This window comes from Epinephelus moara, chromosome 3 (genome assembly GCF_006386435.1).
Source record: "Epinephelus moara isolate mb chromosome 3, YSFRI_EMoa_1.0, whole genome shotgun sequence".
Lineage (NCBI taxonomy): Eukaryota > Metazoa > Chordata > Actinopteri > Perciformes > Serranidae > Epinephelus > Epinephelus moara.
Window position 1 is genome coordinate 17,301,825 of NC_065508.1, and position 27,675 is coordinate 17,329,499.

Consider the following 27,675-nt stretch of genomic DNA (forward strand, 5'->3'; position numbering starts at 1 on the left):
ACACGTGTATCCTTAAAGTCTGACAGACGTGTTCAGTCTATTTTCTTCCTCATTAACATTCGCAAAGCTGATTTTTTTTTTGTTTTGTTTTTTGTTTTTGTTTTTAAAGTTTTTGTTTCCAGAAATGTTTCCTAGCTTGCAGTCTTCTTCCCTGAACTTGTTTGCGCATCATCACCATCTATAGATTAGTAGGACTGTGAAACCATTGGCAGCATGAGACAAACAAAACAGGGGATGCGTTCTGAAATGCATACTTTTTCTTTTTACTTTTAGTAGATACTGCGGCTGCCCTTAAAAGGTATGTACTGTTGCATCCAGTATGCACACAATCGGGATTTAATGCTTCCCGCATAACATTGCACCCTGAACTTTGACCCTCTCATATATCCCTTACCATGGAGATAAATCAAAATTCTGTTTAACTGAGCTTGATGGAGACTTAGGTCAACAGGACATTTCTCTGCCATTGTTATTTAATACTTACGCCCTTGTCTTGTTGGTTATATCTATGATTATTAATTCAGTTTAACAATTGATATTCCTATTATTACTAATCGACTGGTCATCAGTCACCTGAATGCGCTGTCATCCATCATTGCAACTTCTGATAGTTGATGTGTTGATGTGCGCAGAGGACTGTGGGTCAAAACAGCCAGAAAAGCATGTTGGCTTGCATTCTGCAAAATTGGACCAGATGTAGAAGAACTTCCTGGTATTTTTGGCATACTGTATTTAACATACTGTGTATTGGGACATACTAAATCTTTTCCTGGCATACTCTGTAGTATGGCAGTATGGGTATTGGAACACGCAGAGGGATCTGCTTATTGAATAACTCCATAGCTCTACTAGAGGTATCAAACTCAGGGAACCTCTTCAGATTAGTACATACAGGCATAATTTTGTGGTGTCGCAACTATTTTGCAGTCAGTCATGATCCAATAGAGTGCTGCAGGGATGACTTTTTATTTAATTATTTGAAGGCCAACATGGAAGTAAGTGTCCCACCCTGGTTCCCTCAAAAAAAGCTCTGGCAACAAATGTATATGATACCATAATTATTTCTGAAAGACAATCTTCACAAATAAACACCTCTTACATGATTTTTGAAGCATAAATGCAACCGCCATATGTAAACAAACTAAGCCACCGGTCCCATGATTTCAACGTGACCACCACAATGAGGTTGTGAAGACGGTGTTAGTCATGATCACGGTTAACGTTCTCGACAACCTCTTTAATCTCATTTAGCCACTTGTTAGCAACTGCCTTTTTTAAGACATGCTGTATTTTATGTCATAGAACAAACCATGAACTTAATTTCAGGCTTCTAACCAAAATCTCATCCAAAAAAAACCCCGCTGACTTCAAGATGAGGGAATTGGAAGTGCTAAAATGCTGACTCATTTCAGGCTTTTAGGGCTCTGTAACTTCAGTAAGGTAGAAGACATCTTGTGTTAAACCTTTTAAATGAACAATAATTGCATATTTATAGATTATGGATTTTTCCAGTAGAAGCAACACTTGAACTTTTTTTGGTAGAAAAACCACATCACACATTATTTTTCAAAGCAGAGCATTTTATATGTCTCAAAACATGTCTGAAGAGATCTTCAAAGACTGTGTAAGCTCAGTTACAACTCAGGGTAGATAGAAGCAAAGTATTGTGCGTTGAAACCAGACTTTAAATCATGTTCAGTGGCATGAAAAGCTATTTTTATTACAACATCTGAAAGAGCAGAGTAAATAAACTGAACTGAGTTCATGGTGGTGACCTTGAGAGATGTAGAATATTCATTAAAGTCTTCAGACAGCTTTGTTGACATAGAATGACCCAGGCAGAGAACTAGGCAGCTGGGCACTCCGCTGAAGAAAGAGAAAAGAATACAGTAAGGTGAATAATGCTTAACATCATGCTTAATTTTACATAGTCTCTACACTGATATGCAACGCACCATTTGCAGGAAGGAAAGCAATGTTTTCAGGCAGGACACCAGTTTCCAGGGAGAACTGCCTGAACTTCTCCAGCACATCAGGGCCGAGGCTGACTCCACGGCCTGTCGGACCACATGATATTAATCTGCTGCAGCATGCATGACAGTATTGAAGATTAGATTCATAGCACAGGGTGTAGCATCACGGCTAATAGTGACTTTACCATATAGTTTGTTGACAACGGTGGGAGCACTGTCCTTGGTCTTAATGGTGTGAGTCAGCGCGTACTCATCATACTTCACATCCACCATGCTCATGTCATTCACATTCCCCCAGCCTGTCCGAGGGAGGAGGACAGAAGGGATCATGTGAAAGCAGAAATGCTGAGGATGGTTTAATTGTTTATGTCGCCTCTGTGTGTTCAGTATTTAAATGTGTGTGTGGGTGCACTCACGCTCACTTGTGTAAGTGAACCTCCCAGGCGTGTCAGTCCTCTTGGCCAGGTTGTTAAGTCTCCAACAAGTGCCGTCAGAGCTGCAAAGAAAACAAGATAAACACGTCACCAGTGATCTTTTTTTTTATAAACCTCCTTTCTGTCTTTCTCTCCGTCCTCTCACACTCACTTGAGACTGGCGTAGGACATGTCCAGGTCCCCATCAGCAGTTGGGGTCATCATGGCCGTGCCCACCTTCATGCTGGCTCTGCGGCTGACAAACCACTGGGCGTTAGTGGCAAACCCAACCAGGTACCACTTCCCTGCCATCTGTGAACACACAAGGAAAACATAAACGCCATATAGGGGAGACTGGGGTCATTAGGGACAGGGGGGCAGTCAGGACAGTGCCTTTATAGCAAGTTAAAAAGCAGCTATGCCTATGCCATTTACTATGCTCATACTCAGGCACACCCTTTTCACTTTTAACCACAATGTGGAGACCTTCTGACTGTTCCTCACATTTTATTCACAGTTTTAAAACCTACTGTGTGTAAGCAAATTTTTGGCTCTGTTGTTATTTTTCTTCTGCCATACTGTTCATAGCCACATGCAAAAAAACATGTAGTTTGAAAACTGATTTCCTTGCCAATCATTTGGTGCAAGTGTTAGCTGTCTGAATATTTGTTGTTAGCAACAGGAGTCCAAAGTGTGTCTGCTCTTCCTGGGGTGGTTTGGACAGTAGTTTATGGTTCCTACATTGTTACAAATCGACAAAAACAAGACAAAGGCTTTTCCTAATTTAACAACACCCACTGAGAAGTCCCTAAGTGAATGTTTGCGGCATAATTTTTCATATTTCATATTTCATTTCAACCCCTGGGCATATTTTGAGCATGCCGAGTTCAGCTATTTAACTTCTATTTAACTCTCAAGTTGTTTTTACTGACTTTTTTTCTTCTTTTTTGGCTAAATGAAACAAACTTAATAGCCTACATAAAGCTACATGTAGCCTTTAGCTGATAGGTGCCACTGAAATGAAGACTTGAAATTCCATATCTCAGTAATTTCTGAAAATATATTAAGTTTTTAAATGTTTCTTTTTAATAAATAAATGTGTGAACAAGTAGGATTGTAACAAAAGGTGTTCAAATTTAGACTGCAATTTTTCTCAGTTTAGATTTGATCTTTTAAGCCCAGAACAAAGTGTCCCTGCCGAACCCTACCTACTGTCCCAACCTTCCTGGGGAGGTGAATTTTGTGAAATGAACTCCTTGCACAGCTAACAAATTTGCGCCTTTCATTTTTGGGTTGAGCTCTAAATATGTGAGAAATTGTTAGCAGGTATCTGCATCTGTTCAGGGATCAAATCATTTTCATTTCTGTTCAAGTTGTCTAAAGTAATGGAATTTAGCAAACAGCTTCAGATTTTTTACATACGATTGTCAGTTATCAAACAAGAATTTGATGACAGGTTTAGAAAAGTTGGTTCCTTGCTTATCTTTTTTACCGTAAATGTTACTTTCCTTATTGCAAAATGTGGCAAATACACAAAAAATTCAAGTAAACAGCTGTTTAAATGCATTTTATAAAATACCCAGGAAGTATATACCAGTTTACAACATCAGTCAAAGTCAAATACTACTTGTATTAGTGATTTAAACTAGTTTTATTCATGCCATCGAATAACTTCCTTATAACTATTTAAAAGTTGACATGTGATCCTTTTTCTGCCAGACGTGAGGAGGAATAAAACAAAATGCATACAGGTACTATAAAGCAATATTCAATAACAATAAATCAATTCTTACTAAGATTAAAAAAAATCCTGATAGTTCACCCAGTGATGTGTCTTACCCCCTGTAAATTGAAGTCTGCCTGGGGTACGATTTCAGCAGAAACCGTGAAGGAGCAGAGCACAGCTCCCAGCACCACCACCAGTAAAGTCATAGCTACTGAGGAACAGGTTCAGTCAGGATGATGATGGAGAGTGTGGATGAAGATATGTGGCTGAAGTTCTGATCACAACCCTTTATATAGTGGAGACTGAGATTACCTCTTCCCTCCCAGCCAGCACACACACACATACACCCACACCCACACAAACCCCGGAGCTGGGATGGGTTCAAACACGTGAAGCTTCGGAAAAACACTGTACATTTTCATAGCCACAAAGTCAGCTTTTAGCCCTGCCAGGGCAGAATTCAATCAACCGTGTGAGAGGTGAACACATGACAGCAGGCAGGAGAAACTACATAACCTGAATAAGAAGTGGGTCGTGATTATATCATGTCTGTCACACTGTGTTGTTAGGTATTTAATTAAGCAGGCTCATTTTGCAGCCTCCTATTTGTATGCATAAGCTGCAAAAACACAGTAAACAGAGGTGGTAAACAAAGCAGTGGCTGCTCTCCAGTGCTTTCTGTGGCAGAGACCACAGAATCAAATTCATCCGTCAGCAGTTGTACAACACAGAGACAACAGATTGGACTGTGCTGCATTGAAATGCTTTCCTGGGAAACTTTAGTGTCTCTTTTATGGGTTTAAAGTCTGTAAATACTGTGTCCTCATCTGTCTTAAAACCACATCAGTGACTAACAGGAATGAAAAAGATAATTTATTCTGTGTGCAGCTGGTGGCTCCCACGCCGTAAATAAAAGAGCTGCTTTCACATTGAATTTCAAACATCAACAATCTCCAAATCTAACCTTTAAAGGCTCTGCTGGAGCTTTTGATCATATCACATTTTCTTCATCAGCAGATAGAGTATAGTCAGTCAGTCTATCAGCTGGGAGAATGGACGTAAAAATATATTGTCATTTTATTCATAAAATAAATCATGTGATTTGATCAAAAGCATCAGAACAGCTACTAAATGGACCCTGAGCTGATATTCTATTATCGCCTTTGTGTCTGAGCTCTCGACTTTTCTCCGCTGCACAGATCAAGATATGAATCTAGGAGTGATGATGAGGGGATGATCTGGGGTAATAAGATGAGGTAAGGTGCAGGCAGGTATATGCCAGGATACACAGATACCTCCGACCTACATACCTTTCCAGTTTGAACAGGCGTGCCTTTTGCCCTGAAAATTTTTTTTTTTAAATAATGTTGTGCCAGAGAGGTATTTTATACTTTCACATTAAATAAAGGCTCATGCAAAGTACTGCAGCTGCAGAAATACACATAACGCACATTTAATCGTAGTAGAATTGTCACAACCAGTGCAGAAATGTATTAAATTCCTAAAACTAATTCACCTTCAGACGATAGATTGATTTATCATCTATGCATCATGCAAATGTGGGGTGAAATGAGTTAATGCACTCACACGTTATTCCAAGATTATACCTCCACTGCTGGCCGTGTAGTCACAGCAGGCCTACATAAGCATTTGTGTTACATGTTTTTAACAGTTTGTTCACACGTAAAAGTAGATACTGTAAAACAATGTAATGTAACATGGTGTGAAATATTGGATTTAATCTCAGTGTTCCTGCCAGTGATGGCGACTTTTCTTTTCAGCCCATTTTTCCACAAGTTTGTCGATACTCATGTAAATCTTTTCACCAAGCAGCTTCTCTCACTTGGTTGTTTGTAATTACAGCCTAAATTAACCAATTTGAATGCAGCATTAATCTTGAAATGTGTAACTTTGACTCAACACCCTAAAAAAAGGTACGTATTGATTGCACCACTTTCTATGAATAACTCCCCCGGGCATTAATAAACCCATAAATCATCACAGTGTTAACAGCTCATTGCCCAAAGCAATAACAGTGTTATTCTATCCTGTGTAAGGAGCTCTGAGGCAGGCAGGCATGTTCACACACCGTACATGAACACAGTATACAGTACATACTGTACTGTACATTCATTGAGGGCAAGAAAAAAAAAGAATGAAATGATGGTAATAAAATAACAAATAGAGTTCATGGAAAGACTGGAATCAAGGCATGGAGATAAAGAAAGTTGCAGGGCATGGATTCATAAAAGTCAAGACAGTGTATAGTTGTGTATTTCTTGAGGATAAAGTTGACATATTAGCCTGAGGATGGCGCTAGAGGAAAGCTCATAGAGTGACCAATATGAAAAGGGTTTGTCCTTGGGCCTCGTTTTGAGCAGCATGAATATGTAAAGTTATCATTCACAGGAACTCAAAGAAGAAATTGAAAAATAGGGCAAAAATTGAACCAAATTTTATAATTTTATTTATTTATTGAGAGTATGATGTCGTGATCAAACTGCTGCACTTTACTCAGAAACAAATTATCTTGTACATATTGACCTGGCAGTCAGGACGAGCTGTATCATGTCAAATGTTCGTGAACCCGACATAGGTGGATATGACAGGGCAGTAATGTTTGATATTACATCTGCTGAAAATTTCATGAAGTGACCCTTAGACTTCAGATAGACACTTGGCATCATGCAATGCTTAATACACACCTGAAATCAACAGAGTCAGGAAAAAGGAGAAGCTTGCTGTTTTTAACATCAGCACTGGGTGGGAGCAATGCACAGACTGGCCATGGGGTGGCACCAGAGGAAAGAGACTCCAGAGCAACTACTGTGAAAGTAAGGGGTTGATAGACTTGATAGACTGAGAGATTTAAATGGAGGAAATGTATTGATTTAAACAGCTTCATTGATTGCTCCGCCCAAGCATTATGAGAGATAATGGGAAGTGTATGGAGTGAAACACTGGGGTCTAGACATTACGGGAGAGTACACACACTGTTCTGTTTGCTGTTTATTATGCTATATGTGAGTGAATAGATTTACTTTTACGCATTAAATGTTATACATTATGATGATGGACAAGGTCGTGGCCTTCAGCTTGATATAAATAATTACTATCTGTAACTGACTGTTCACAGAATCAGTCTTTACATGTCTTTAGGGGACAGTTCAGCCCCCAGTGTCCTGCTCTAAAAGTTATGTAATGTCCGTATACTTTAAATAATAATACAGCTAATTGGTCAATATGATTCAATAGTACCTAACTGTTAGCTAACTGGTTTGCTTTGCTGTTATGGACAGGTGCCACACAGTGATTTAGCGTTAGCCAGCTGACATGATTGCACAGAAATTCATTCAGTTCATTCATTGTTTTTATGAAAAGGCTGATTTTCTTTGCTAATAATATGCTGAATTCAGATATATTTTTATAAACAACATTAAACCCTAAAACACATTGAAACTAAAAGCCCCACAAGCCTTTCGTCCATGAGTAGATGCACACTTCCCTCTGTGCAGTGATACTGTTTTCAGCTCACTCTTTTAGGTGGTGGCCTTGTGGGTGACCTCTGAGGATGTGATGTATACTTCAACCTGTGGATGTAAGGCAGCTACCTGCTTAAGCCAGTAGGAGGCACTGTTGCGCTGTCTATTTCGCAGCAAACGTAGCAGTTTACACTGTTTGTCCCTCGCAGGACGCCATGTTCTTCAAAGTTAATTGTATCTTGCCCTGTAAGGTGAACATTAGCACTAAAACCACACATATTGCTCACTGGTGCTGTTTATTAACACTTCAGGCTACAGTCCACCATGGGTTTGACTATAAATGAATCGTGTTTTTGGGTGTGTGACGATGTTAATGAGGTGAGGCTACGACTGTGGCTAGCATGCTGTGTAAGCCTGGCGGGACGAAGCATTAGCTTTACTGTTAGCTGTTTAGCTTATTTGACAATGTATGTTTTTTGTTGGTAATTTATTCCTTTTAGAGAGTCGTATTTAGCTTGACACTTGTGTTTATTTTAATTTGATGTATTATTTTTTATGTTAATTATTGTTGAAGTAAAAGTTAATTGTCTCTTGGCCTGTAAGGTTGAGGATGGGATGCCAGCAGCAGAGATTTCGCTGAATGTTCCTGTGAAATAAAACTGCAGTCAAGGTCAACTATCCCGAACCCTGTTTCTGGTGCCTCCTTTCTCCCTGTAAGTACAATACTCCACCGCAACATGTAAAAGCAAAATCACAGGGCGGAGTCCTATGGGAGGTGCAGAGGGAGTGGGGTGTATGGCAGTGGGTTACATGTATATGGCGGGAAGCAGCTCTTTTGGGGTGTCATTGTGAAGACGGCAGGCGGCAAAGAGTGATGGTAGTCAACAGAACTGTGTGTCTTGATAAGCTCAGGGCTACTGCTACACCTCATGAGAAGGCCATGTTTGTTCTGTTGTGAAGACTGCAATAAAGCAATTGTTGGTGAATGGTACTTGAACGCCTCGCCATCCTTCCCTCTGCAGAATGGTCCAGACCATGAGATGCTAGTAACCAGTTAATAAGAAGCCAAGCTAAAATTAATGTTAGTAAGCCAGCTTGTTCTCAACTACAGTTCAGAGCCGGTGAGCTGTCACTGAGAGAGGTAACAATACAGTTGGTGGGTGTAGTTTGGTAGAAAGAAAATAGTTCCTTCATGAAACTGTTCATAACAAGGTCTGTTGACTATCTTGAGTAAGTGGGTCATGATTTCTGGAGAGAGACGTTGCTGTTGAGCTTTGAGCACCTCAAGTCAAGTGTCATCTAGTTCCATTATACTGGAGAGAAGGCAGCAATCTCTAAGGTTGAGATCTCCAACACTTGGCAACTCACACCAAGACAACTTTGACAAATAGTAGCACTACAGGTAAGAAGGGAAATATGTATGTTTAATTTGGGGGCGAACTGTCCCTTTAAAGTGTGTAGGTCTGGACAGCGTAAAAGAAACACCACTGGCACTATGAGACAGCAATGGACAAAAACCATTACATTAAAAAAATCAATAACAGAGCACTGCAGAGAAGAATATTGAATAAATATAGATAGCATCAGTCATAACAGTAAAGATGACTGAAGCAGCTCCAGGAAGTTTATGACTGTACACCCACCACTGACTCACTGAGGTCAGATGCGGTGCTCTATTCTGTGTTCTGTACCACTCTTCCATGCGTTTTTTGTTATATCTGATAAAGCTGGTTAAACAGTCTGAAATTAGGTTGTATGAGAAGTGGTATGATCGGATGTTCCAGTCCCCAGTGTGTTTCTGGGATTTCACCTAGTTTGACTCTTAAGATCTCCATAGAGAGGCACCCAAAAGCATCTACTTGCCTTCTCTCAGAGCTGAAAGCATGACTGTTCTTCTTTAATTGATACCACAGAGTCACCCCTTATTTATTTCAATTTTTATTTTTAATTGACATGCAGTCAACAATATTTTCAATCAGACAGTGTAACTGATGTTCACATTCTGCAGGTAGAGAAAATATGTACAGTAACATGGCAGTGCCTGCAGCCTCATCCCTGTTTATTTCCTTGAATAAATCGTGCAACAACTTCTAACCCTTAAACAAATATTTTTGTCTAGCATTTTAAGCAGTCAGCATTAGCACTTTGATATTCCTCTGCAACTTATTTTACACTTAAAATGGGTTTCAGTGCATTGTATTAAAAGGCTGGAATGCAGTAAGCATCGGAAGACATCAGCTGCTATATCCTAAGACATACATGAGATGTAATTCTTCACACAGGGCTGTATTAACAGTCTGTTACCATGACGTTACCAGAGTGGACAAAGTGAAACTAGACCAAGTCAGTGAGGCTGGAGCGAGAAGAAACGGAGGCATCTGCCATGGTGAGGAACTCAACCCAGTTCTGATAGAAGCCACGTGAATACTCTCCCGTGTCAATGACGAGCCCCCACAGGCGTCTCTGGCCCGTTTTGTTCCTCAGAGCCAGCTGAGCCTCCCGCTCTGTCACATTGAAGCTGATGTTTAGAACCTGTGCCACTAGCAGGTAAAGCAGTCCACCTGTGACAATGCTGCTGTACCAGGCACAAGTGAAGCAAAGTGCCATGCTGTAACGATAAAGAGAGAGCAGATGTAGTATTACAGGAGTATAATAAAACATTTGAAATGTATTTAACAGTGCAACATTATGAATGTTTAAAACTGGCCATGTTCCACCCTGGCACCAGGACCCGGACAATCTTCATTTACAGTAAATGTGACACAATCCAAAGCAAAAAAAGGAAAATTGCAGTGCTTAAAATGTGTATGTACACATGCACACCTTGCCAATAGTGTATCCGCTAGTTTTCTAAGACAAAATAAACAATATTACATATATAAATAAAAGGATTACCACACTTTAATTATGACAAATGCTACAAAAATCATGTCTTAAAGGTCCAGTGTGTAGGATTAAGGGGGGTATATTGGCAGAAATGGAATATGATATAACATGTATGTTTTTGTAGTGTATAATAAACCTGAGAAAAAGAGTCATTGTGTTTTTGTTACCTTAGAATAAGCTTTTCATGTCTACACAGGGAGCGGGTCCTCGTCTACGTAGATTGCCGTGTTGCACTGTCATGTTTCTACAGTAGCCCAGAACGGACAAATCAAACACTGGCTCATATATATCAATCATATCAATCAAATATTGCCATTCGCATTTTCGCATCAGCCACTAGTTCACACCCTCTCTGCAAAGAGAGCGTCAGAAAAATAAAGATTTTTTTCTTATGTGTTTTTACCAGTTTAAATCGCTGAGTTTGGGAGTGAATAGTCTCGCTCACCAGACCTTTCTCAAGAAAAGAAAGGTCTGGCTGCACCAACTCTCACTTTAAGATTGGAGAAAAAACGCCCCGGCATTTTTTATTTCTTTCAACCAATCACAATCGTTCTTGGCGGTGCCACAGCAACGGTGCGCTTGAAAACTGCTACACAACTGGAGGTGGTAGGGCGGGACTTCAGCGGGTGGCTCGTTCCACCCAATGGGAGGCTGATCTATGCAGCGAACTTCCGCCCACTCAGACTAGGGAGTGAAAGACCTCTGTGGATTATTCGGCTCATGGTAGAAACTTCCTGAACGTTGGGATCAGAAAAAGATGAGCACACATTAAGATATCAGAGAAAAAAAGGTGACCACACATTAGCAGATGCTGGGCGAACGGCCCCTCCGTGTCATGCCAAACAGCATAGGAGCAACTTCAGTGTTTTTACTAGTTTTAATCACTTGGTTAGTTTGTTATCAAGAGGAGGAAACCTGCTCTGCGGATGATTCAGCTCCCGGTAAAAACCTCCTGAACAATAATCACTAAAGGAATTCTAACCTGGAAAAGATTCAGCTGGTTGTAATCTGCAATTTTCACCACTTAATGCCACTAAATCCCCCTAAATCGTACACACTTCACCTTTACCTTTTCTTGTGAAATACTACCACAAAATATTCGCAACTTCTATAAATAGTTGTCTGTCAAAGGCATCTTTAAATTGTTTCACACAAGTACTGAAAAAGACATGAGTGTGGAACAGGGGCATCTTTCTACATAATTTATGTCCTTGCCAATACTGTTGACGAAACCGCTAATTATTAGTTAGCATTATCTACAATCAACCAACAAAGGTCAGATTGTTTTTTGTTTTGTCACCTGCAGTCATGATAGAGACAGCACATTAAAGAGTATTGTACCTGGACTGACTGTAAGCGCCGGGGCAGTAGAGGAGAGCCGTCATCAGATACTGTCGAGGACAGAGGCTGCATAGCACCAAACTGATCCCATACACAGAGGTCAACACGAACACTGTGACGGTGAACAGGAAACTGCGATGGTTTGCCTGTCCGACACAGCTGTTTATCCTACGGTACCTCAACACATACAGACAAAACACAGACACACAACACAATGTACCAGTGTAGAGATTAAAGCAGCAGTGCCTGAGACTGTGGCTCCACACACCTACTGTTGTGTTAAAAATAATGCTCAAACATTTAAAAGTTTTGAAGTTTACAGTTGATTAACTGGTGTATAATTCCTGGTCATATTACAGCAGCTGTTAAAGCCCTGTTCAGTGATGGCCTCGTCCTTGTGGTTAGCCGGCAATAGTGTCTTTGGATTGTTTGGACTCCGGTAAACCTGAAGCAGGTCTAGTTTAAAGGAGCTCTATATGATATATGATATGATATGATATATCCTATAGAGCTCTGTTGAGCTCAGTTTTGCCCGAAACAGTGTGTCTGCCTATTTGTAAATGTCAAGCCCAGAGGTATTCAGGTTGTTGGGTGCCATCAACAGGTTTACACTTGGTATTAGCAGTGTGCATTTTACAAGCAGGTGGTACGGTGATGCAGTGGTTAACATTGTCGCCTCACAGCAAGAGGTCCTTGCTGTGAGGCGACACAGTTTCCTGGTTTGACCCCAGGGAGGGGGGTTCAAACCCTACGGGTGGGGGAGCCTTTCTGTGTGGAGTTTGCATGTTCTCCTCATGTCAGCGTGGGTTTTCCCTGGGTTCTCCAGCTTCTTCCCACAATCCAAAAACATTCACGTCAGGTTAATTGGTGACTCTAAATTGGCTGTAGGTGAAAATGTGAGCGTGAATGGTTGTCTGTCTCTATGTGTCAGCCCTGTGATAGTCTGGTGACCTGTCCAGTGTGTGCCTCGCCTCTCACCCAATGTCAGCTGGGATAGGCTCCAGCACCTCTGCGACCCCTAACAGGATAAGCGGTTACGGGAAATGAATGATTGAACTTTACAAAGTGCACCTAAATTGGCTGATAATTGTGTAACCTCATGGTCTATTGGTTAGTTTGAACCTTCCTGGTTTCTGTACTGTGAAGGAAAACAGGAGGTAGGTGGAGTTTTTGCTGAATATGTGATTGTTGGTGTAATTACAGGGCAGTTATCTAATCTGTCTTCTATATTTATTTTCATAACCTTTAGTGAATGCACAATAAAGAAATGTATAACTAACTTAGAGGTGACTCACAAGCCATGCAAGAAATGGAAAAATAAATATGTTATATTCAACCCACCAGACGCAGTGGTGGTCCAGGCGCTGTACACAGGATCCACAGGTTCGACAGTGTCCGGCCCGCGGGGGTCGCATTATTTTGCACAGAGGACACCTGCTCCATTTTGCTGCTAGGGCCTCTTTTGTTGTCTGCAACTCTGCTGCAGTCCCTGAGGAGGCTGCTGATTGGATAGATCCATTAAGGTGTGTAGAGTCTTTGTTAGCCTCCTGACTGTGACTGTCTGCCTCATGTAGGGAAGAGGTCACAAATCCTGGGCCTCTCTTGGTGTGAATAAGAGAACCGATAGTGACGATCATTCCAGCGGTCACAGTACACAGCTGCAGCTGGCTGACGTCCCCACGAGGTAAAATCTCTGTGATGAAGAGGTAATACATGTAGAACAGGGAGAAGAGAGCAAGAGTGAGGAAGAAGAGGGTCCGTCTCTTCTTTTTATGCGTGGCGTAGTAGTACCACAGCACCAGGCCGGGCAGAGCTGTCAGGATGATGATACCCAGCAGGTAGTGCAGGGCTGCAACCCGCAGCAGGACGGGTAGCAGCACCAGGGCCGGAATCATGGAGATCTCCAGGTTGTCAATTATGGCCCCAAGTACAGGAGACTGACATCCACCTTTACCTGGTCTGTCTTTCAGCCACCTGCAGAGAGCAGTGTTTGAAGTCAAACATTTGTAATCATGAACGTGGCCGATATAGTTGTTTTTGTCATCGGTGATCAGTGGAAGCAAATTCAAATTCAAAATGTACAGTGTAGCTTACACTGATGGTGTAATGGCACAGGAAGGGAGACATTAGGTTCATTTTTTTTTACTTTGTCAGCGCATCTCAGGTATCAGACTGTCAGACAAGCTATGAGGCCCCCAATTTCCCCCACTGTCTGTGTTATGTACTGTATGTGTGTGGGCTATTCCTTTTGCAGTAGCTTGATAAAGCATGTAAGCACAGCAAACACTGAAATAACAAAGCCTTGAAATGTAGATTTTAATTTAGGCCAACTCTACAAGCCAGAAGCTCAGAATGAGTGTTACATTAGATATTAGGAAACATCAAGGAAAATATAAGAAACAGTCGTGACAACAGTAACAGCATTGGACGAGCCAAACTTTGGTGTCAGTTCTATTGGAATCAATAATAATAATATTGATAATTATAATAATAATAATAATAATAATAATAGTACTAATGATGACTTTATTAAGGACACAGAGAAAGCTCCATCACGTACCACATAAAAACAGACAATTGTCTATGTACAAAAATACAATATAATAAATACAATATGTATATAAAAAAGACAAGAAATACCACATACTACATAATGCAAGTTCATATAAAAAGACAAAATTCAATAAACTGCACCCACAAACAAGCTAGAGAGCCAGTGGCCCCACAGTCTTGATGAAAACCTGACTGAGCTCAGTTCAGGGCTGGCCAAGGCCTGGATGATACCATTTTCTGAGACAGAGAGCCTGCACATATATGGATATATACGATTGCGTATTAAAGCAGGGCAAGTAGGCACACCAACTAGGGCTGGCACTGCAGTTGTCTGCAATAACAAGGAAAAACAAGCACATAGAATTAGATAAAAAAGAAAAACATCTGCCAGCATTGCTTAATGTTTGTTTTAGTTTTTTTAACCTGGTGTGAGGATTTTTCAATTTAAGTTGAAACAACAAAGATTTGGGTTTAAGTGTAATTTGTTGTGCCCGCCCCATTGACTCCAACCAACACTTCAGTCTGGCTCCTCGAACACTGTCACTATCGTCCATTCGACCATTCCTTCTTTTATACTCTAATTGGGAATTATTAGGAAATGTGTATTGCTTTGTTTCTAAAAGTGAGAAGATTGATACCACTGCCATTTGTCAGTTAAATTGAAAAATTGAATTTAAATGTCTGAAGATAACAATATCAACCTACCAGCACCTCTGAAGCTCACTGATACACATATTATACCTCATGTGGCTGATCCTTGTAAAAAACAAACAAAAAATGCTATTTTACTGTGGTGTTAAGGGGCACTCTCCAGTCATTATGCTAAGCTAGCTAATCAGCAGCTTTATATTTCACTGACATATATATATAGTAGTGGTATCAATCTTTCAAAGTTATCATATAGTAGCCCACAAAAAGAAACTTTACAGCAGAATCTAAAACGAGATATTGAACTTTTTTATATACAAAAGTGCTACTTCTAGTGACTAACATTTAGTCTTATATGCTTATTATACTTTCCAGTACAGAACTTCTTTCTGTTCTACTTAGTACCGACCCTTTTCCTCTAAGCCCTTCATACCTGCTGAAGGTTTCGTCCAAATCTTCACAGTCACAGCAACATCCGTACTGGTCAATATCACACTCACAGCAGCACATAGGGTCATCTGGTTCTGGAGGTTTCAACTTCTCCCATTTCATAATGGCTTCCTAAAGATGACGTTGAAGTTTACGAGCTGTCATTTCAACAGAAAGGGCCATCACTTTCACTGTCGTCTTTAATGGGTGTGTAATAATTTGCCATTAGTATCTAAACATGCACTCACGTATACACACACACACACACACACACACACACACACACACACACACACACACACACACACACACACACACACACACACATAAACACACACAAGATCTCACCCTAACTCACATGCAGTATTACCTATACATGTTACAACAACTTATACTGGACTCAACCTTTACCTGCAACTCACTACAAGATCTCATGTTTATTATAAAAGTTAATAATTTCCTAAATCAGAAGATTCTCAGTCCCCAGGAGCTTCTAATGTAATTTGTTGAAACAAGGCCACTGTGTCCACAGGGACAAACTATCTGGGCCAGCAAACTCAAGTCCTCAACACTCAGACATGTACTTGAGTTATTGTCAGTGTGAGTTATTATTTTATGATGTCATATGGAGCTTGATCCAAATCTATACAGAAATCAAAAGAATAAATATTAAAAACAGGAAGACAATATATATTTTGATTGCCTTATCGTAGTTCCCTAATTCAGCAGTTTTTGTAAGGCTTCATATCAGACTGCATTAAGCAGTAATAATCACTATGGTTCACCATCAATTACTTATTTAACTCTTTATTCACATTTTCTAGCCGTGTTAATAGTTAAAAATTCACAAAACCAAAATAAACTCTCTCTGAACTCACCTTTTGACTCCGCAACAAAAATCCAAAACCATCAACACATGTGGGCTGAAATCTCTCCAGGTGAAAGTTAAGCAGTCCTCAGCAGACGATGAAGAGGAAGATGATTCACAGAGATGACCCCTTGTCACCAAGCTCCTGTGATGTACTGAGGGAGAAAAAATGAAAACAGCAGCCTACTTTCTCGTCAGTCATTTGTGTTGAAAAAAGAAAATTGGCATGTCTCCGCTGTGGCGTTGCTGCGGCAACACCGTATCAGTGCACTGAGATGGTTTTCATTTCTTGGATTCCCACGGTGGAAGTGTCCCAACAGAAGGCAACTTGGATTCCTCCAGACAAGTGGCTTGATATTGTGTTGCATCTGCCAGCTCACTTCTCCCCAGACTATCCTCGCATTTCATTAAGTAGTTCAGTCGTAGTAGTTAAGTTGTTCCCTTGCATAGCCTACTTCTTCTGCTTTACAACTTCCATCAGTGTAACTTTGAACACTGGCATGCTTGGTAAATATAGGTGCTACCTCAACTGGTTGTGGCAGGCAGAGTGCCAGTGTTTTAATGCCCCTCTCCACAGCTGACCTGCTATGTTGAGGTGTTCAAAAGCTGTAACGGCAGCCCTGACAATCCACACTGAGCTGGACGATATGAGAAACATGACAGGCACTCATAGATGAGAGAATGAGCGATGATCCACAGGGCAGCCCCACCCTCTGGGATCACATTTCCTCCTATAAGCAACCTGACCTCGCTGCTCGCACACAGAAAACTCTGGAAGAGTGTGTGTGTGTGATGGGAGGGGAAATCAGGGGGCTCCTCTGTCTCTATACATTACATTCTTTGTGTGACATTTGTGACAAGTGAATAGTAACAGTGGTAATATAATAGGTGATCTCTGCAGGGAAGTTTTCTTTTCTCCTGCACCCCTGCAGAGAGTTAGAGCATGGGGTCACATATAAATCAGCTCCCCTGCAGGTGCTGGGAACTTGGGTTCAAATTCTTGCTCATGAACACTTTAGCAGAGAGCTTGTTTGCCAACACAAGCTTTAAACGATCACTGTTGTTTTCAAAAACAAAATTACCACATTAATTGGTTGCAGCAGTTAGCTGAAGATAAGGGGAAGCAAAATGGGAAATAGCAGCTTTTTAAAAAATAATCCATCAGAAGTGAGAGCTCAGAGAACTGGGAAAGCACACCTGCATCTGGAGGATGAGCAGCTTGCAAATACCAAGTTTAAGCCGTCAGAGACGTGCAGCAGTTGCAAGAGTTTGCTAATATTAGAGACGTGACAGTCAATAATTACAAAAAAAGAGTATGTAATTATTCTCTCCACTTTCAGTTCTGTTATTGCGTTCTTTACACACACACTGCCCGTCTGTGAGTCATTACCAACTAAAGAATAAGAGACAGAGAAGCAGGTGCATTGTAAGCTATGGGCTGGTACTGTATATCCTGTGATCCCTGAAACCTCTTAATGTCCGCACCAGTGTGAGTCTGGATGGACTGAATCAATGCAGAGAAAAAGATGCTGCTCTTGCTCCTGCGGGTTTTGCTTCCATTAGTCTTGATGGAGCCCGGAACCTGAGATAGCGGCCCTAATCTATTTTGGAGGAATTAATGCTGTGAGCCAGGCTGAACCAAGAGTACTTGCTGAAGATGACGTCTCAGCAAACTACGACTGATGCTCTGCTTGTAACAAACAGCATGGCGAGAGAACGTGGTGTTGCTGTCATGTCCGAGTCCCTCTGCTCTTTCCTGCGTGTGTCATATGCCTCCACGTTTTAGGAGAGTGCTTGAGTCCTAGTTTAAAGACCCTTAAAATCTTTATTTCTCAATTTTTATGGGTTATTTCATGATAGACTTTCATATATTTTTGTTGTGTCTGTGTGTGTCTCACTGATTTCAAGTGGGAAGGATTCGTTGAAAAGAGGTGATGTCACGTACTTCTGTGCACCAATCAAATGTTGCAATATTTGAATAAAAATCTGATGACGGTTGAGGGGTTGTTTGCTCAGTCAAATCTGATCAAACCATGTCCACACAGTCCTGATAAAGCATATTAGCTGAGCTTCTGTGTTAATCTCTTAATAAAAAATAAATGAATATGTTATTTCCAAACCTTTAACTTTGATTATTGAACATTTAGTTAAAAAAAATCAAATTTTTATGCTCAGATTTTGCAGCTTTGCCAGAAAATGTAATGATTGCTCAAAAATACCAATTATTTGTGGGTCTGATTCAGCCATAAATAAATTCTAAACATGTGGCGAGCCTTATGACATTTTCACGAGGGTTGGATCTGCTCCTCAGGCTGGTAGTTTAGGTATTTTAAAAAATCCCAAATATGTCCAGCTGAATTTTAGGGAATTAAGTATAAAATGTTTAGAATATTTTCAGCTGATGTGACAGTGCAGGTATACAAAAAAATTGGGTGTTGTGGACTGAAACATTCCACTCAGTCTGAAGCATCATGAGTGTAGAAACAAGTAGACAGATGCATAATATATTATAGTGTCGTACGGTGCAGCGTAGCTGTGTCAAAGCTGCTAAAAATACATTTATGAGGAAAATAAGGTTTCAAGAGGTTATTCAATCAGAAGGAGCCAGCATTCAAATGTGTGTGTGCCACCTAGAGGTGAAAGTCTTTCAATGATTGTGTTAATGAGTTGCAGCAGTCAGAGGTCCATTTTCACACTCTTGTTCAGCTATTTCAAAAGTGAAAGAGCAACAGAAATGTATATATAATAGAAGTAAACAGAACTCCCTCTGAATAGCCAGTCTCAAGGAGCAGGTGCTGGTTGGCCGCAGGAACATCTCAGATAACTCATGTTGCATAGTTGCAGTTAACATCCATGTCTGTGCAGACTCTGTAGCCATGACTGTTGAAAATGCTTCAAATATGGATGTTACGGCAGAGATGCTAGAAATTCTGAGACACAAATGCTTCACATACGTTTAACCCAGCAGCACAGATGATCTATACTATCAGCACAGCTTCAAAATGGACACACAGGTTTAGTGTCACCAGCTCAGTATCTGACTAAATGTCTCCCCTTTTGCTCCTGAGTTATGGTGTTGAATTATGGCCAGAAAAGTGTTTTTGCAGAACATTATGATGTCACATTGAAGTTGACCTTTGGGATATAAAATGCTATCGGTTTATCCTGTTAGACATTTTTTGTTAAATTTGGTTAGAATTAGCATGTAAATTCTTTAGTTATGGCCAAGAAAATGAGTGACCTTTGACCACCAAATTCTAATCAGTTCATAATTGATTCCGAGTGGACGTTTGGGCCAAATTTGAGGAAATTGCCTCAAGGCCTTCTTGAGGTATCATGTTTGCAAGAATGAGACGGATGGTCGGACAAACAGACGTGCAGACACAGAGAGAGATGGGCAACCCAAAAACATACCCCCCCCCCCGGCCACAGCTATCGCCCACAGAGGCATTAAAAAAACAAAAACCTTTATCATGTCTTAACATTTATTTCAGGAGACAGAAACAACCACAAATATAATAGTGAGACATCTGTTACAACACAACTCTAACAGACTCATTCATTCACATTTTTGCACATAATATCAAGTATATTGTCCACAACATCATCATCACACATTAGAGGTAAGAGGTGGAAGAATGTCTTTGACCCCCTGATATGCAGTAACGCAGTGCTTCTGTCCCTTTAACCGTGTGCATGTTCCCATTTGATTGATAATCTGTTTCGATCACTGTCACATCCGGGGGAAAGTAACATCCCTGTCCTCTCTTTGTTGCAGCTATTGGTTGAGTGCAAGTACAGCACCTGATTGGGGCCCACTGATTTAAACCACAACATGATGGAGCGGTGATTTATAAGTGCTATGCTGAAGGGTAGGCCAAATGAAGGTGTTGCTACATCCACTGTATGTTTCAGGTGTTTTTCGGGATTCCAGTAGTGTTTTTTAAAGTAGATGAGTCAAAACCAACTAAAAGAAATGGAACATTGCTGAGGAATGTTTAAGGGGGACGTAAACACTGAAGAATAAGAGAGTTCACATGACTGAGGCAGACATCCAGAACACGGGCCATACAATCTGCACTATGTTGCACTGCACTGGGGTTTGGATATTTGAGAGAGGGCCTGAGAGTAGGAAACTCATTCCTCCAGGGTCCGGAAGGCGTTCTGCATGTCCTCCAGCAGCTGGGCGAAGTCTGCTTTGATCTTAGCTTCGCCATCCTTAACAGGGTCCTGAAGCAGTCATTGAAAGAGAATAAGTCGTTTGTCTTGACTGACACAAACATGATGAACAGGATTATCTCCCCCACAAAACGACAAACAACGTACCTTAAACTTCATGGAGCTGATTTTATACAGGGTCTCTCCCATGTGCTCCCTGATAATGGCCCAGGTGATTTTGTTGTCACTCTGTGCGGTGGACTCCACCGCGTGTCGGGCCATGTCGTAAAAAGATATCATGTTTGAGAGGATGCCAACAGTTTTGTAGAAAGGGCAGAACCTGTGTGTAGAGACAGAAGGATGTGTGAAGCTCAGAGTTTAGGTAACCGTCAAGTTGAGGAAAATAAATGAGAGAAATCTCCCCTTCATATCCACTGATAAGCTTTTCCATTGTTTCCACAGAAATCACTCGACAGCCTTAAATACATCAATTACTAAGCTGTGTAGTTGCTCAAGCTCATGGCTCAGCTCTATATTTTCTAGAACTGTTGCAAATTTCCTGCTTTTGTCAGAAATTTCCACCTGAAAGGGACCTAAAGCTACAGTTGGTAACTTCTATAAAAATAAATTAGTTTTATTTACTAAAACTGTCACTATATCCAGACAGAAGTACATCAGACAGATAGCCCTGCAGTTCCTCTGCATCCTCCTGGTGCTTCTAATGGCATTTGCAAGAATCTACCGCACTTAAATGAAACAACTATGCCAATCACTGCTCTTGAACTCAGATCAAACTGTCAAACTATGCAGAGCTGATCAAATATCAATCAATGTTCTGTTACTGCGTTGCCTATTTCTTGCCTCAAATGTTTCCATAAACATTTCAGTGTACTGTTTAGCTGTAAAATCAGATCGTTTGTGACCTGGCCACCATGTTGAAAACAGTCAAGCTAAATGAAAGCATCGTCCATCTGCCGGACCAACTTTTGTTTCATTCAAGTGCGGTGGATTCTTGCAAACACCATTAGAAGCACTAGGAGGAGGAGGAGGAACACAATTTTCCTCCCCTGTTATCTGTCTTGTTTACTACTGGGTGTATATAATGACAGTTTCAGCAAGTACGATGAAAACTTTTTAAAGTTACAAACTACAGCTTTAAACATGTACATTTTATGATGTTATGTTTTCAGCTGTTGTGATGCAAAGACAGAGGCTTCTTTAAGGTTTAAAAGATTCAATTATGTCCATTGAAAGGTGGGAGAGCCGTTTCAGGCCTGAATGGAAAGAATGTGTGTTTTGTGGTTGGTGAGTTGTTTTGTCATCACCTGTCATAGGGAGTATAACCGTTCTGTTGCAGGAAGTCATCCTTAATGAGCTTTGCAACTTCTAGAGTGATCTTATCGGTCTCAGCAAGAGAAGCCTGTAAACAAAACAAGATTGTGAAGTCCAGTCAGTCCACTTTGTTTTTCAGAGGTGTTGGTTAACAAGATTAGCATGCTAGCAATTAAAATAATGAACTCTATTGTTCTTAAAAGAGAGAAGTAATGCCCACACACTTACTCTATGCCATTAAGGTTTAATTAAGACAATTTCAAGATCCTACTTGTCAAACATTTTGAGCTGTCTAAGATGTATAAGTAGGACCGAAACGTATCAATTAAACTTTTGTGGCATCAAATAAGCATGCGGGCATTATTTCTTTACTTAATGAACACTGTTTTTATATAGCCTTGCACCTACATGATGTGTGTATAATTATTCTCCCTTAACTCTACTGTTCTGACAGAAATCTTTTGTATAAAACAGATTTCACACATCAAATACATCAGTTAACTCACTAAACTAAAACTGAAAATGTTTGCATTTGGGAGAAAAATACTTGGAAATGAAATTCAGGGGGATAAATGTTATTAAATCTTAGCCGGCCTCACCTTGCCTACAAGCTGCACGATTTCAGCCAGGTCCTCCTCCTCCTGTAGGATCTCCTTGGCTTTTGTACGGAGGGGAACAAACTCAGGGAAATGTTTGTCATAATATTCATCCAGAGCTCGTGTGTACTTGCTGTAGCTAATCAGCCAGTTAACTGAGGGGAAGTGTTTCCTCTGAGCTAGCTTCTTGTCCAATCCCCAGAACACCTAAAAAGGAGAAAACAAAGGATATTGACACACATTCAGAATGGTGCACAGGAGAGAAATATTCAATGGTTAAATGTTAGGATCAAGGCCCACTGCTTACCTGAACAATTCCCAATGTGGCTGAAGTGACAGGGTCTGAGAAGTCTCCACCAGGAGGTGACACACTAAGAGGAATGAACACTATTTACAGAAAAGTCAGCCTAATAACTGATAGCATGCCTTGCGTGTCTAGGTTTGTTGTGTCAGGCTGTCTACTTTTCTTATTCCCATGAAAAAGGAACTAAAAATATGTAAAACCAATAACAAAGTCTTGCTGTCAAAGACCTTTTTAACACCAGCTGTTTTGCACCAAAAAACGTAATTTTCCGTGCTTATATGAAAATCGACTCACGCTCCTACGATGCTGACGCTGCCCTCTCTCTCTGGATTTCCCAGGCACTTCACACGTCCTGCACGCTCATAGAAGGAGGCAAGCCTGGCGCCCAGGTAAGCAGGATACCCACTGTCTAGTGTCAGACAATGACATACGTAAGTGTCTCACAGTGTCCTCACAAATATATATAAATCAATCGCATCCATCATGAACTTACCAGCAGGCATTTCAGCTAATCTTCCAGAGATTTCTCTCAGAGCTTCGGCCCATCGAGATGTCGAGTCGGCCATCATGCTCACATTATAGCCCATATCTCTGAAGTATTCGGACAGTGTGATCCCTGCAGAGGTAATTATATTCAATTTACAAATTCTGGAGATTTGATTCTACAAACAATTGTAAGCGTAATATATTCACTTAAAAAATGATCTGCCATGTTTTTCTGAATTAACTTGATTATCATTTTATACATTGGGAAAAAACGAGCTGATTTTTTTTCCATGAAAAGATAATAATGTCATAAATTCAGAAAAACTGGACATAATTTTTCCTCTCAAGTGGACACATTTCACTTTTGTAGGTTTCCAATTGGTACCTGTATAAATTGAGGCCTCTCTGGCAGCCACAGGCATGTTGGAGGTGTTAGCAACCAGTGCTGTTCTCTTCATAATGCTCTCAATCTTGCCATCGACCTCCATAGTAAGCTGTTGGGGAAGAGCAGAGTTTAACATAATACAATGTGAACACTGGTGCTGTATTAAAGACTTTTTGCTCATTATTGAAATCATTTTTTTAAAGCTTAAAATGAGCTGAAATTGACCCAGTAAAGTGGAGATCAATGATAAAAAACTTTTTGCTCTTCTACCTACCTCTGGGAAATCCCGCAGCACTTCAGACATTTCATTTCCACGCTCTCCACAGCCAACATAGATGATAACGTCACTGTTGGAGTACTTGGACAAGGACTGTGAGATCACCGTCTTTCCACATCCAAAGGCGCCTGGTATAGCAGTGGTGCCACCCTGCACGCAACTGCACAGCACAAAGGTCATGCAGTTTAATTGGAAGCTTAAAGATTTTTATCACACAGCAAAACTATAAAAAGCTCCACGCATTTGAAAACTCACTTCATAAGTGTTTATAAAGTTAAAATAGAGGCTGGATTACTCACGGGAAAAGTGCGTCCAGAACTCTCTGACCAGTCAGTAGCGGATGATTAGCAGGTAGCTTCTCTGTTACTGGGCGGATCTGTCGTACTGGCCACACCTGCATCATGGTGAACTTCTCCTTAATGCCTTCGAATTCAAGCTCCAGGACCACATCCTGAATGAAACACAATCAGAGAATCAGCCTCACAGAAAGTTTCGATCCCAACAACACTGTTTTACTTGTGGACATACTCACAGAAATGTCATAGTTTCCAGGTGGGGCCAGGTAGGTGACGGTGCCTCTGTTGCGAGGTGGAAGCATCAGCTTGTGCTTTATTAAGGAGTTTTCGAAAACCATGCCATAGATATCACCGCCTGTCACGTGACTGCCGGCCTGGAGAGGAGATTATGTGAATAATTAGGAGTAGTAGCAGAAGACAGACATCCACACCAAAGTCAGACTTGTTCTTACCCGAAGACTCTGGCCGGGGGAAAATTCCCATTTGAGGTCTCTGTTAAGGGCACCTATGTTCACTCCTCTTGGGATATAGATGCTTTGAGTGAGGTCGTTGATATCTTTTAATGGACGCTGGATACCGTCAAAGATGGAGCCCATGATTCCTGGACCCAGCTCTACAGAGAGGGGTTTTCCTGTCCGCAGAACAGGATCACCGACAGACACACCAGCTATGGCATCAAGTTAAGGAAAACAAAACAGTGACTAAATTTCACACTTCAATTTTCTAACAGTAAAGTAACTCTAAAATGTGTCTTTTCAACCACTCAGAAGGTGAATTTAGGTTTTTAGGAAAATCATGACAGGGTTTGTTACATGTGTAATGACAGATGAAGGTAATATGGCGGCAGAAAGGATACAAGTTTCCTCATAGACCTGGATGGTTGCCATGTCTCCCTCTAAACGGATGATTTCTCCCACCAGCTCACTGTGACCTACACGTACCAGCTCGTACATGGCTGCTCCTGCCATTGCAGTCGCTGTCACCACTGTTATTATAAAAATATAGAAATTGTTAAAATAAAAGAATATGTTGGACAAGGAATATGACAGATATCATCAGAATCTTTTGATTTAAATAAAAAATATAAAGACGAGTATTCATTTTCCCCAATTTATTCTGTGGAGCAAATGATTCCTGTCATTTTTATATTTACTCCATGATTCCTTCTCTGCAAGTTTTAACGTCACCAACATTAATACAGGATTTTATCCATATTTCTGCTCCTGGGGGGGAGCAACAATACCGTAAAAGGTTTTCAAGGACACACAACAGATGCTCAATTATGCAATCTAGCCATTTAAAGAAAAGGGAAATAAACCAGACCTGGTCCAGAAACCCCATGTACATATCCAAACTTGCTTTCTCGCTCCTCATCCTGGATCTTGGGAAGTGTTGAGGTATCCATCTTAATAGTTTATGTCCTGCAAACATAAGGAATGAATATGAGAAACATTTGTTTAGTTAAATTGATTACACTAGGCAGACAAACCTTCACACATCATGCAATACATGCTCTTAAATAATTATGCTACTATGGCTGCCTACTTTAACACAGTCTGTGACTTTATACCCCACGCTGATATGGACATGTGTATGAGCACCATGTCACATTACCAGGAACCAGCACAGTTGTCTCTACATTATAAATGAAGTGTGGCAGTGTAAGGTCACAAGCTAACTGAGCTGAGGCTGCAGACCTGTCATGTGTTTTCAGTTTATCCTGGGTTAAAGATAAGGTAAAGGACATGTTTGCTAGCCAGATGGTAGCATAGTGTTTACACACACACACACACACACACACGTAACGTTGAGAGCAAAGCTGATTTGTGCGTGTGCGCGTATGAGTCAGGTTACTAGCTAGCAAACACTAGCTATGTCCATCATCATCATCGCAGACAGGTTGAGCTAGATTAACGGTAACTGGTTAATTCACGCAATATTTGATCTGTAAGGAAATATCCAACTGTTATAAATACAGAAGCTAAAATTATATTGCTACTATAAATATTTTACCTTATGTTAATATGCAGTTGTCCAGGTTTGTCTGTAACGTAGCAGGCTGAGGAGGAGCTTCACTGTGTTAATCACCTGCGAGGCACCGGACTGTCACGGGAAGAAAACATCTCCATTGTGGCTCAAACGGTTTCCTCCGCTCTGGATTGATTGACTGTCTATGGAGCCAACATGGCGGCCAAAGCTTAACAGTTTCCTAGTCGACGATTAAGTTCCGCCGGTCTAAACACTTCCTCCAGGCGCAACACTGACCTCTGCTGGAAATAAATAAACTAACTAGGACCGTTTCAAACTGAAGTAAATGAATGAAGGAATGACCACTTTATCTTTATAACTTCATTTTTAATTTAGGCTTTTGGCTACGGTTTATACATTTTACCTGGGTAACAGCCAGCTTTTGACTACTTCATAACTAGATGTACATACGGGACTGTTCCTAATTTATAAACTTGTATAAATTAAATATTTATGAACACATAAAAATTACACCGTGTATCTTATTCAGAAACTGTAAAAAAATATAAAAAATCTTCGGAGTTTCAAACTTCTGACGGTCCTTGAACATATTATGTGACGAACACTTCCGTTAAAAAAGGTAACTAAATCTTAGCTTAAAGTACTGATACTTCATTAAAAAAATCATTTTATTCTACATCTAAAATTTTAACAAAATGTTTACTTTTTTTTTTTTTTACAAAAGTAAATCATTAAAATTAAGATTTTGACAAAAATAAATCATTTGCATGAACTAAGCCGCATGCACAAGAGTGGAAAAACCAAGGCTTTATTCCACTCCAGGATTTCATCTTTAGCTTTTACATTTCTCACATTATAAGGCAAAGTTTTTAAAATTTAACAACTAATTTATAGTGGAGGGATGGTCATGCATTTCCCCAAGTCACTAAGGGAGGCTTTAGGAAAAATATTTGGTCCAAAATAAATACATAAATAAAGAGCAGTCTCTAAATAGCAGGGGTGTAGTGGTGGTTGATGAGGGGGGTGTACTATAGGTAGATATGTATGTTACCAATGAGGAAGTGGGTATACTTCTCTATACATTCCAATGACTTTTTGGCTGATGTATGCTGTAAACGGTTAGAAAAAGAGGTGGGTATATACCCATGAGTAGATTATGAGACAATGAACCCCTGGGCAATGGGCACAGATATACTAAGGGCCCCATCACCTCTCCTGCACAGGAGCAAGACACAGACTTTGTAGTGGTCTTGCATCTCTTTGTAGTTGTTATGCATATTTTTTGTGGTTTTGTGTGTCTTTGTGATAATTTTCTGTCTCCTTGTGGTTGTTTTGTATCTTTTTGTAATTATTTACATCTCTTTGAGGTCATTTTGTGTTTTATTGAGGTAATATTTTGTCTCTGAGGTAATACTGTTTGCATTGTTGGTCATTTTGTTTTGCTTTGTAGGCATTTTTTGTCTCTTTGCAGTTCCTTGCATCTCTTTGTGGTGTCTCTTCCTGGTCAGTATGTGTTAATATAAGTGACATTTT

The 27,675-nt window shown here is 40.4% G+C and overlaps 3 protein-coding genes across 4 annotated transcripts; all 3 read right to left on the reverse strand.

Annotated features, from left to right (window-relative positions):
* Positions 1-1,694: 1,694 nt before the first annotated feature.
* On the reverse strand, positions 1,695-4,482 carry zgc:153704 (Lipocalin-like). Of its 2 annotated transcripts, none has more exons than XM_050040533.1 (6): positions 4,226-4,482; positions 2,559-2,698; positions 2,396-2,469; positions 2,159-2,272; positions 1,956-2,057; positions 1,695-1,866 (listed from the first exon to the last, which is right to left on the reverse strand). In XM_050040533.1, exons 1-6 carry the CDS (start codon positions 4,316-4,318, stop codon positions 1,847-1,849), a joined length of 543 nt encoding a protein of 180 aa, XP_049896490.1. In that variant the 5' UTR covers positions 4,319-4,482; the 3' UTR covers positions 1,695-1,846. The 2 variants fall into 2 exon arrangements, with proteins under 2 accessions (XP_049896490.1, XP_049896489.1); XM_050040532.1 differs by having other exon boundaries at positions 2,390-2,469; positions 4,226-4,477.
* A 5,100-nt stretch (positions 4,483-9,582) lies between these two features.
* Positions 9,583-16,406, reverse strand: LOC126387913 (palmitoyltransferase ZDHHC23-A-like). The gene is made up of 5 exons (XM_050040686.1): positions 16,330-16,406; positions 15,456-15,583; positions 13,163-13,795; positions 11,822-11,989; positions 9,583-10,202 (listed from the first exon to the last, which is right to left on the reverse strand). Exons 2-5 carry the CDS (start codon positions 15,572-15,574, stop codon positions 9,929-9,931), a joined length of 1,194 nt encoding a protein of 397 aa, XP_049896643.1. The 5' UTR covers positions 15,575-15,583; positions 16,330-16,406; the 3' UTR covers positions 9,583-9,928.
* A 3,379-nt stretch (positions 16,407-19,785) lies between these two features.
* LOC126388169 (V-type proton ATPase catalytic subunit A-like) lies at positions 19,786-26,320 on the reverse strand. Its single transcript, XM_050041085.1, has 15 exons — positions 26,167-26,320; positions 25,477-25,574; positions 25,010-25,138; positions 24,606-24,820; positions 24,390-24,527; positions 24,157-24,308; positions 23,855-24,017; positions 23,581-23,689; positions 23,203-23,325; positions 23,004-23,118; positions 22,713-22,776; positions 22,409-22,612; positions 21,803-21,897; positions 20,646-20,817; positions 19,786-20,549 (listed from the first exon to the last, which is right to left on the reverse strand). The coding sequence occupies exons 2-15, from the start codon at positions 25,556-25,558 to the stop codon at positions 20,457-20,459; spliced, it is 1,854 nt and encodes a 617-aa protein (XP_049897042.1). The 5' UTR covers positions 25,559-25,574; positions 26,167-26,320; the 3' UTR covers positions 19,786-20,456.
* Between the last annotated feature and the right edge of the window lie 1,355 nt (positions 26,321-27,675).